This window comes from Heloderma suspectum, chromosome W, assembly GCF_057233095.1.
Source record: "Heloderma suspectum isolate Gila_16-S chromosome W, 16-S_ref, whole genome shotgun sequence".
NCBI classification, from domain to species: Eukaryota; Metazoa; Chordata; class Lepidosauria; order Squamata; family Helodermatidae; genus Heloderma; species Heloderma suspectum.
In genome coordinates this window covers 28,503,798-28,515,077 of record NC_139475.1, presented here as the reverse complement: position 1 = coordinate 28,515,077, position 11,280 = coordinate 28,503,798, and the positions used below count along the sequence as shown (strand labels likewise).

Genomic DNA, 11,280 nt, shown 5'->3' with positions numbered 1-11,280 from the left:
AGCATAAGCAGTAAGATAGTGAATGGATGCCTTGAGTTAAAGCTGAATTAGATTGAAGCCCGGGGGGGGGGGGGGGGGCCTGAAAGATTTCAGGGCGGGGGCTGTTCAAGTCTGTAGCAGTAAAACAGGCACCTGTGGCATGTTAAAGAATAATATATTTATTGTAGGCACATACGTTTATGTCACAATCAAATGTGTCAATCTGAAGGTAACACAAGGCTCGCTTTAGCATAGCTTGATATTTTTCCTCCTTGTAAACACACAGACGTTTGCTTCCAGTTAAGGAGGCTATTGGATTGAGGGGTTTTAAGAGAAAAAAACATGAGTATAAAATGCGGAATATTAACCTGGCTTTTGGGGGCCAAATACAAGAGCTTTTAATCCCCTTTTCAATTCAAACAGGAGTGTCAAGCACAAACGTAATTCTCTCAATGAATCAATGAGGGTTGAACGTTGGCTGGATTGCACCTCATTGCCTCAAAAATTAGACTTGTTAGGAAGGATCCAGAAAACCATGAAGAGTAGTTCCATGAATCCAGTGGGAGTTCAGATTAATTTTTCCTCAAAGGAAAAGCCAATATCCCCGACTCTTCCCATATTGCATGGCAAGCCACATCTGAAAACCAGAGAGGAGTTTCAGAAGCAATTTGATATGGCCAAGTGGAAAATGAGCTGTTCAGAGTTTAAAATTCCACTGGTGTGAGCCTCCACTGGTAAGTTTAAAACTCCACCAGCCTAGTGCCCTCCAGATGTTTTGAACTACAACTCCCAACATTCCTAACTATTGGCTATGCTGGCTGGGGCTGATGGGAGTCCAAAATGTCTGGAAGGCACCAGGTTGGGGAAGGCTGCTATACACATTAGGAATGTGTCCCATTTAAATCAATGGGACTTACTTCTGAGGAGACATGTATAGGATTTGCGCTGCTTGCTACTCTTTGGCTACTGGCTACTGACCAGAAATTTTACAAGGCAAAAAACAAAAAAAGTTTTAAAATAAATCAAGCTTCAGGTTTTAAAAATCTGCAAGTTTTTAATATATATGTGTACAGAGCTGTTTCAATTGTATTCTATGTTGACCAATTCTGAGCACAATGAAATCAAGCACCTCGTATGTAAAGGGTCACTGACAAGCAACACCAAATCTCCTAAGGTTGCATTAAAAAACCTAAGAAAAAAAAAGTTCTAAGTTATCACAGTGGCAGATTTTTTAAAAATCTTTCATTTTAAAATTGCAAATAGTTTATAGGCTTTAAAATGAAACGTTGAGGGAAAAGTGCAGACTTCCCGTGTTTCTTCGCCCCTCGCCCCATCCGCAAACTCAACATTTCTCCCAATTTCTAAACACTGAAAAAAGAAATGGTTAGAAATTACGGGGCAGCGTGGTGTAGTGGTTAGAGCAGGGGTCTCCAACCTGATGCCCCCCAGATGTTTTGGAATACAACTCCCAGAATTCCTGACCATTGGCCATGCTGGATGGGGCTGATGGGCACTGAAAGTTGGAGAGGGCTGCATTAGAGTGCTGGACTAGAACTGGGGAGATTGATGTTCAAATCTCCACAATGATTAGTGGTTGACTACGTGCCAGCCACTACCTCTCAGTCTATCCTGAAGGGAAGACTTTTGAAACGATTACAAGAGGCAAACACCTGCCCTGCCCTGCCCTGATTTTTCACTAGGCCTGGACTGGACTGGGGATCATGAGGTAGGGGCAGCATGTCATGGAGGCCTCAAGCTCTAGCCCCTAAACACAGAGCTTTTTGCAAAGTAGGTGCAGGTTCTCAACCACTTCTCTGTAGACATGAGGACTAGAAATTTTGAAATGGCTATGTGCACATTTGTTAATCTAATAAAAGCCTAGCAGACAGCCTCACTCCTGAAAATGGCTGATAGAGGCTAGGACCAAACTTAAAATATAGCAAAAGAAGCATTTTAGGAGACTCTGTAAAGCTCAAAAAGCATTGTGGGGAGAGCAGGAAGCTGCTTTGGTGCCTCATTTTGCAAAGCATTGCCTGCACTTGTGAAGAGGGATTTCTTTAAAAGGGAGCTGGAACAAGCCACCATCTGTTGCACTCACTTGGACAGCTATGTAGGCCACTCCAAGGTAGGCTGCTATGCACAGTGCCAAGAGGAGATCGAAGATGGCTGGCTTGACCCTGAAAAGCAAACACCATGTTCGTACATGTGCACACACACACACACAGTTACTTGAAGCCTAACATGTACACATCTTAATACTTCCCCTGAGAGAAGGATTAAAAGTGAAAAAGGAACAGGAATACCAACTCACCCTTTCAAGAAGATGTTTCCCTCTGCCTTGAGCCATTTGTTTGTGTGGGTGCTACTTAGAAAGGCCCATTCAAGCTCTTCCCAGAGTGTCCCCTCATCCATCAAAGAGGGGATCATTTTTCCTCTAGAAAGACAACGATCTAATTCCCAGCTTCTACCTCCAGATTTTCTGCTGAGTCTTGAATGTGCTCAGGATCAGACGTACCAGCCATCCTTGGGAAGGCCAGCTTCTCACCCTCTACTACTCTGTGTGTGGAGGGGAGGGTGGGAGGGAGGGAGGGAGGGAGAGGGAGAGCTTCTTCATGGTTCCTTCCTGGCTGGTAAAGACTCAACACCTCTCTCTTGAAAGAGGGACAACTTCTTTCAGCTCTAAGGCAGAGGACAAACTGGCCACAGCATGGCGAGCCAAAGCAGGAAGGAGCCTGAGAAGAGTTTATAAGTAGTGTTTCCCTACTCTTTTCTAGGTCAACAGGATGACATTAATAGCTCTTCTCCTCACCTGCCAAGTCCTGAAGCACAGCCCTCTGGAATATTCAACCCCATAGTCTCAATGGCCGGAAGAAGAAAGACCACAAAATAAGGTCACTTGTACTTACCTATAGGCATTCATTACTTGCTTCAACTGGTCATAGAAAACAAACTCAGGATCCCTGTAAATTTGTTTTTTTTTAAGGGAAGAGGGGGAAAATGGAAGAATTTAATGTTTAAACATAGCTGTGATGTTTAGAGGTACAACATAAGAGTATGAGACTGCCCTATACCTTGTCAGCCCATCTGACCTAGAACCATCTACTCCAATTGAAACCTCAGAGAGCCACTGTCAAAATAGATGAAGGTCTTTCCTATCCTTCCTACTTGAGATCCTTTTGAACGGAGATGAACCCAAGATCAAACGTGGGGCCTTCTGCATGCAAAGTACCTGCTCTACTGTGCTGCCCTACCAAGTCAAACCACTGGTCCCTCTAGCCTAGTGCTGTGTCACCCTGGCAGTGGCTCTCAGGCAGAAAAGGTCTTTCCCATCATCTACTATCCGTCTGTTTTAACAGGAGATATTGGCAACTGAACCTGGGATCTTATGCATAAAATGCATGGGCTCTACCACTGAGCTATATAACCCTTCCCCAAGTAATGATAAGAAGCTGCTTTGGTACTGAACCCATCTAGACCAGTACTGTCTACCTTGACTGGCAGCAGCTCTCCAATGGCTCAGGCAGACTCCTTCCCCACTCTGCCAAGACCCTTCTGGCTGGAGGTGGTGGGGACTGAATACAGGATCTTCAACACGTGGTTTACCATTGAGCTACAGCCCCATAAAAACCTCAACTTCATCATTTTAATTGGCAAGTACACCTTGGCCAAAGTTTACTTAACAATTCCATCTTATGCTGGTGTCAGGAATTCTACTATATTATTCCATTCCACATACATGAATCCTAACCTTTCCTTAAAAAGATCACTCATAGTATCAATGACTTCTCTCCCTTACTATAAAATAGTAGGCTCACGTTCTTGAGATGTACAGGGATTAAAATTGAGCAACATGCCTTCTGAAAAAGCCTTCCAACAATACTGTGGCCAAAGGAAGCATTGCACCACAAATTTGGAGATTATTTTATTTGTATTACTAGGCTGCATTTCAAAATTTTAAAAATCCAAAGTGAGTAAGTAACAGGGCAGAGCAAAAATTAAAGTGCAGCAACAAGCATCATCAGCATCTAAAACCTTCAAATACACATTCCAGCCAGCCAGATAAACAAAAAAAAAGTGGGAAAACCTCCACTTAAAAGACTGAGTATCTTCTTTAGCTAAAGGCGACTTGAAATAAAAAAAAAGTCTTAAGGGCTCGCCTGAAAATGAACAGGGAAGTGGCCAACTATATTCTGGGGAGGGACCTCCACAAATGAGAGGCCACCACTGAGAAGTAGCAAGCAAGCCAAAAGTCACACTCTGCAAGGAAATAGAAGGCCAAAAAGCAGGCAGTGGGGAAGGTTAAGGTAACCCAGGAGAAAATTCTGTTCAAGACCTAAATACTAGGACCATCTAAAGCAGGAGTAGGCAATGCACACCTGGACATGTTTCTTGGCACCCACTAAAGTGCCCTATCCCTCCCACTTATTTTTTTTAAATTAACTTTTTTAAAAAATTAACACATTTTGCTATGAAATAGGTACCTGTTGGTCCTGGAAATGGTGGATTCAAAGGAGTGGTTTAGTGTGTTGGGGCTCAGACCCCACCTCTGCCTTGTACTCAGTCTTTGGGGCAGGTCCTTTGTCACACCTCCCATGGCAGCCATTTCGTGGTAGTGCCCAAAACAGTTTCTCAAATTACCATATGTACTCATGGTGCAAAAAGGTTGCCTAACCCTGATCTAAAGTCTTTACCAAAGATGTTTTACTGAGCCACCTTCTCCACATGGACCACCCAGTATCCTTGCCTCCAGCCGGGGCAACTCAACATTGTCTATGTGCACATGTGTGTCTGTCAGGGGGAACATTGAGCGTGGCAACAGTGAAAAAGAGCACCATAATGGGGGCATGTTTAAAAGGGTAACCTGTTCAGTGCCAAGGAAGACCTCCTCTCCACCTACCCTTACCGCTTGTCTGCCTTCACGTGATGCTGCTTGACATCTTTCAGGTAGCGGCTCATGTAATACTCTAGAGTGTTGATAAAAGTGCTGTCTTTGTCAACCAGCTGGGAGGCCCTCGGCTGGCTGGTGAGCCAGTCCATCACTGACTCCATCTGTTCCTGCTGGATTTGCTGCAGAAGCAGGGAAGAAATGGAGAGGCAGTCGGACCATTCTGCAGGTTAAAACCCACGCACAGCCCTCCAGCTCCTCCCTGTCCGATGGCAACAGGTCCCACTACTAGGCATGCTTACCATCTGTTCTGTGAAGATCTGGAGATCAGCAGGCACTCCCTAGTGAAAGAGAGAGAATGGAGAGACAACGGTGAAGGCTGAATACAATTTTCCATTTAAAAAGTCCCTGACATTTTCTAGGTACTGTACAAAGATTAAAGGACAAGACTGTCACTCCCAGCAGGCTTGAAATTTTGCAACCCAAAGGGAAAAAGGGATGTGGAGGGAAGAGAAAAACAAGCACGCTCAGCCATCAAAAGTTAAAAGTTACATCATAGGTTTTACAAGTCCAACTTGCAACAAAATGTTGCAGTGCTCCTGTTCAGTGTGCCAGCCAGCCAACCATGCCTTCTTTCAGGATACTCCATTCCATCCTCTGCCCCCTTCCCCATTTTTATCCCCACCCCCACCCCTCAACAGTAGCATTCTGTGGCTACTGAGCGCATTCAACCCTCATTGGGCTGTTCCGTTTTGGTTTTTTTATTTGCCCCTTTAGGTTTTTTGCCCTAGAGATTATTTCCCCTACTTTTGCAAACTTAGCCACTACAGCTCAGCACCCAAGTGCACTGCTAATATACATGATAATGAACAGCTGGACTAGAGGCACTTCAAGGAGGAGAGTAGCCACAAGGCAGCTCGTCCCTCAGGAGAGCAGATGGAGTAAGCTGTGCTGTCCCATCTCTCCCTCTGCTGCAGCAAGGGGGAATGCCTGCTAAGAGAGCACCGTTCTGGGAGGGGAGGAGCCAAACAAGCCAATGAGTCAATTGTGCCAAGAGCCACTGCTCCCTTTGCTGTAGTTGGCGGATGCAGCAAGCATAAACTGGCCAGGGGAGAGCAGGTGTAGAGGAAAGCTTTACCTTGTCTGTTAGGTTGTAGATTACCCGTGTCAACGCCTCCACAATGATGCGGGTGTTGCGGGTTAGTATTTTGGGGTCCACTCGTGCTCTGCAAGGGGAAAGACAGCAGCTGTGTCAGAATTACCTTTCCTTTGGAGGGAGGAAGTGGAGTAGAGATTTTACGGGGCAAAGGCATCTACACCATCCACAAGATCACCGTTCAAACAGCTGCCTCTAGGTTTCTATTTAGAACCTGCATCAGACAGGCTTCTGTGGGCAGCCAGTTCCCACTTGGTTCCAAGGTCTTAAAAACTGGACAGCTTGACTGCTTTATTTATGGGAAGGAAGCTTGCAAAAAGAAGCAAGGCCCACATGACAAAGACCAGGAAGCTGGGTTTGCAGGAAAGCCTGGTGAGCATTCAGTAAGCAATGCATGTGAGGGGAACATTACAAGGTGCACATGCTGGAGGGACTTCTCCCTTCAACAGGTGCTGACAAGTAGATGTTCTTTTAGAGGGACACCCACCCACGTAAAACATGGCAGGGAAAGGGCAGGTACTTTTTTTGAGGTTTGAGCAAGTGCACAAAGGTTCCAACATGTTTGCATCCCCACTTCCAAAACTTCACTTTAACAACTAGCTGATCTTATGAGAAATGAGGTGGTGGAATTCTGGGTGATACCACTCGTGTGCATCTGTGTGAATGCCCAATTTTTGAATGCCCTTCCGCACTAAAAGCTCCATATTTGTAGAAAATTAGTGCATCAGGGAGATCTAAACCTTTCTCCCCAAGATGCTAGTTTACAATATGCAGGGAGAACTAAATGATGACCCCTGAACTCCCACCCACAATCTAAATGGTACAGTCTAGAATGCTATCACCTCCATTTACCTCCTCAAATCTGTGTAACTTTAAGAAAGGACTTTAGTCCCTTCACACTATGATTTAGTCCCTTCACACATGAAGAATTTAAATTAAGAGAAAAATACCAAGCTTTTCATACAAAATGCTTCATCACAGTGTCCACCCCACCCATGGCTGCTCTGCCTTTTGCTAGGAGGTGGGGAGTAAGAGAGGGAAGAAGAGAGATACAGACAAGCTTTGCACTGCCAACTCAATGTGCATCCAGCCATGCAGCCTCCCTTCCCAGCCAGAACTTGTGAAATTCACTGTCACAAGACGTGGCAACAGCCATCAGTGTAGGTGTGTGTTGTGGTTTTTCTTTAAATCAGACCCACTCTCTGCGAATTTGTCTGCCAACAGCCTATTAGCTAAATGCAACCTCCATGTTCACAAGCAGTGTACTTTCGAGTACCAAATGTTGGTGACCAGACACCGCAGAAGGAGTGTTGCCTTCATGCCCTGCCTGTGGGTTTCCAGGAGGCATCTGACTGGCCACTGCAGGAAGCACCATGCAGAACTAGATGGACTTTGGACCTGATCCAGCAAGGCAACTCTTGTATTCTTGCTAAGGAATTAGAAAAATTAATGGGGGGCAGGTAGGGGCGGCTAAATGCAAAAGAGGACAGCTCCTGCCCTTGTAATAGTTGTGCACAACAGGGCCGGGCTGGCAGACTGTAGACTGGGATATACTGGTAGATCTCCAAGTGATTTACAGCAGATCACACCAAGAGTTTCCAACTCCCCACGGTTTAATAGTGGTGACAACAAAAAGCCTTCCCCCACTCCAAAGTTAGGCTGCTAAAATCAAGACGTAGGAGTAGATTTGTGTGTGGAAGGATTTGTGCACGAGCTCCAGTTCTAGTAATGAAAACAAATTCCTCAGCCAAGGATGTGCTCAGAGGCACGTGTTTTGCAATTCTATGTCTGCCTGCTTGAAACAATATTTTGCACCTGGCTCCAGCTGGTGCTCCTGGAGGTTCTAGGGAAAAATAAAGTTGATCCTGCAAGCCTGAAATCTGCCCACCCCTGATGTGGAAGAGGGAATTTCAGCAGGTGTAGCTTGCACGACAAACTCCCTCTTCTACTCAAGTATTAAAGGTGTGGGAGCCCTGTCCTCCTTCACATTTGGCCAGCCTAGGGACAGGTTTATCGATGGCTAAATGAAACCTCCACATACACCAGCACTCCACCTCTGGGGACTGGATCAAGAACAGGGGAGGACTGCTGCCTTCATGCTCCTGCTTGCAAGCATCCCAGTGGCATTCTAGCCAGCCCCTGTTGGAAACAGGATGCCGGGCTGCTTGGGTGTTTGATCTGTCATGGCTGTTCTTTTACATTACCTTTGCCATAGACCAGGCAAGATTCTTGGGAAGGTGAAAGGCTTCTCTATTAGAGAATGAGTAGTTCAAGAGCTCAGGCTTCATTTTCTAATGCTCAAGAGCAAAGGGTGTTTCTCGGCCAGAATGTGGAAGCAGAACAACAGCAGAAAGCTCTCTCCCCTCACCACTCCCAGCACCTTATTGCAGCCTCCTCACCCAGTAGCTGACCTCATGTCCATGATGCTGTTGCGCAGACTGTCTCGGTGACTCTCGAGGTGGGAAACTGTGAAGGCAGGCAGGCGTCGGATGGCAAAGCGCTCATGCTCCCAGGCCAGCATGTCTTCTGCCAGGTTGATTTTCTTGTGCACCATGGAGAACCTCACCTCTGGGAACTGTCTGGCAACTACCTGGGGGTACACAACCAAAACAAGAAAGTCATTGAGCAATTCATCTCCAGGTTCCTCTGCAGCAGTTTCACAGGGGCTATGTTTGGCATCTCCCAGCCTATATGAGCCTGTCCAGGACCTTTGTTTCATTAGAGAGGCCCACTGCCATCTGAGGTAAAATGGGTGGTTTCTAAGGAGGGAGCCTTTTGCCTGTGGCACTCAGGATGTAGAACAGCCTCCTGAAAGAAGCATGCCTGGCCCACTTGCCACCTGCTGTTTTAGGACGGCGGTGGACACAATTCTATTTAAGTGGGCTTTTCTTTTTTTAGAATCTTGATATATTAAAACAGTGTTTTAATGTCCAGAGGGGCAGCCATGTTAGTATGTTGCAGCAAAAACAATGAAGCATCCTGTGGGACCTTAAAGACAAACAAATTTATTATGGCCTAAGCTTTTGTGAACTACAGCCCACTTGATCAGGTGGAAGTGCATCTTGCATTTGATGAAGTGGGCTGTAATCCAATAAAGTGTATGCCATAATATATTTGTTCATCTTTAAGGTGCGACAAGACGCTTCATTGTTTCCATTTAATTGTCGCTGATTGTGCTGATTTTATTTTTAGACTGTATTTTGTACCACTTGGATTTTCATAAGCCACTCAGCATTCCATGGCCACTCAATCCTCACAGGACTCTTTATGGGGTGTTTCTACCCACCCATGGATTGTTTATCCTACTGTAAACCTAGGAGTTCCCCCAAGCCTCCTGGTACCTCCCTCCTGGACATGGGTAGTAGTTCTGTTTTGGTTGTATATGAAATACAACTTGCAGCGTGAAGATAGACATAGAGGGAACAACAACGTACTGGAATATTGAATGATGGTGCAAAGGAATATTTAAATGGCTCGGGATGATGGGAGTTGTAGCCTAACACATCTGCAGGACACCAGGTTGGGGACAGGTGCCTTAAGGCATCTGAGTGCCAGTTTAACAGTTCTGAAGTGCCCTTAACAGCAGTCTGTGGTTATTTCTTTAACTGCCACTGGGAGGAGCTATTGCTCATTCTTCTACTGCTTAGGAACATGCTGGTTATAACGACATCTGCCTTATTTCCCCCAGAAGGAGGAGTTCTCTTTAGCCAGACCAGGTTGCTACACCAGGGAGCCACACTACTTTATCTGCATTTGTTAGCTCAACTGCTACTGCCACTACCTTGACAAACACTGTTCCCTTTGCTTACCTGTTCCAACTCCTTCAGAAAAGCATGCTGCAGGGTCCCCTCCTTTGGAGGCTTTGAGATGTACAGGTGAAGGCTGTTCCCTCTCCCCAGAGTGTCCAGGCAGAGGACAAACACCACATTGTCCTGCAGCAAACTGGAATCTGAAATAAGACACAGCCAGGGCTATGAAATTATTTTATTTTATATTTATTACTTTTTTATACTGCCCAGTAGCAGAGGCTCTCTAGGCAGTTAACAAAACCATAAAATACAACTTGACAAGACATATTAAACTTCCAAACGTTTAAAAGTACCATGTAAAAGCATAGTAAAGTTTAGATAGGTTAGCATGTTCATGCAGTCTTTGAAGTGCACTCCACATTTCTTTCACTGTACTTTCATTTCCAATGTGAATTAATTGATCAACCTCCACTAGAAAGCTTATTGTAGCTCTCATCTGCCAGTTTTTGCTTTCCCACACTTCTGCATCATTTGTTGGTCTTTCTGTGATTATCGCCCCCCCACATATCCTTCATCCTTGGACAATAATATTTCCAGCTAGAATTTCCATAGGTGATAGTTCCCTCCATTCAAGTTGGCTACAGAAGATTTGAGATCTGAGCTACTAGCCATGAGATCAGGTTTTTTTAACTGCTCTGTCACTGTCTTTACAATCTCTGTTTCCTCCTAAACCTTGTGTCCAAACTTTTTTTCCTATATTGCCTCTGCTGGGCCCATAACTGTTGTAACTCCAAGTATTATGGTCTTGGGGACTTCAAAGGATCATGGGGCATGCAAGAAGGGGAACCTTCTCTGCATGCTCTTGCTTATACAGCATGAAAAAAACGTGTGATTGCTGGCTAAGACTAGGGCTAGTTACATGAGCTACCCTGCCTCTTATCTACAAATGAGCAAACAGTCTCACTCCCTCAGTACAGATTCATAAGCACCCACCTAACACCTTTTTCTTTCTTCCTGGTCACCTCACAAGCAAAGCCAGCACCTGCCCTAGAATCTCCCAAATATAATAAACCTGTCACACCTGTGTGATCCAAGTTGTCATCCAGCCACCTCTTGGTCCCTTGATAATTAAACTTGCCACCTCCAGATGCAAAGAACAGAAGATTATACCTGCATTATTTGAGTGCAGGGAAAAGAGGATGGTTAAACTCAGATTTGTCAATGGACACCCATTGTCAGTAAAAGGCCTCCCAGAAGAGAAACTGCCTCCTACCACCACACCTTTCTTACCCAGCATGGGTCCGTTTGTAGGTGTAGAGGTGAGAGAACAGCCTGGCCAGTTCCAAGAGAACAGAGACGCCACTGCCATTGGAGTCAGCACCATGGGAGAGCCACTGGAAGGGAATGAAGTCCAATGGTAAGGGTAACGGGGATGGATTTGCGGACCCAGCAAGTCAGGGAGATGTGGAGGACAGGAAAAGAGATTATCGCAAAGCAAGCCACATCATCCC

General features: G+C 45.4%; 1 protein-coding gene across 6 annotated transcripts in view; it reads right to left on the bottom strand.

The window, feature by feature from the left end:
• Nucleotides 1–11,280, bottom strand: part of LOC146333955 (BOS complex subunit NCLN-like) — a 31,982-nt gene that overhangs the window by 4,239 nt on the left and 16,463 nt on the right. For 2 of the 6 annotated variants that reach the window (XM_084825326.1, XM_084825321.1), the window contains exons 6-14: nt 11,060–11,163; nt 10,851–10,939; nt 9,830–9,969; nt 8,420–8,610; nt 6,003–6,090; nt 5,167–5,205; nt 4,883–5,046; nt 2,886–2,939; nt 12–2,156 (exon numbers count right to left, since the gene is read on the bottom strand). In XM_084825326.1, coding sequence (XP_084681452.1) covers nt 1,994–2,156; nt 2,886–2,939; nt 4,883–5,046; nt 5,167–5,205; nt 6,003–6,090; nt 8,420–8,610; nt 9,830–9,969; nt 10,851–10,939; nt 11,060–11,163 — 1,032 coding nt within the window. In that variant the 3' untranslated portion in view covers nt 12–1,993. Of the gene's footprint in view, nt 1–11; nt 2,157–2,885; nt 2,940–4,882; nt 5,047–5,166; nt 5,206–6,002; nt 6,091–8,419; nt 8,611–9,829; nt 9,970–10,850; nt 10,940–11,059; nt 11,164–11,280 lie in introns of those variants that run through there. The other 4 variants (XM_084825323.1, XM_084825324.1, XM_084825322.1 and 1 more) reach the window with 4 other exon arrangements.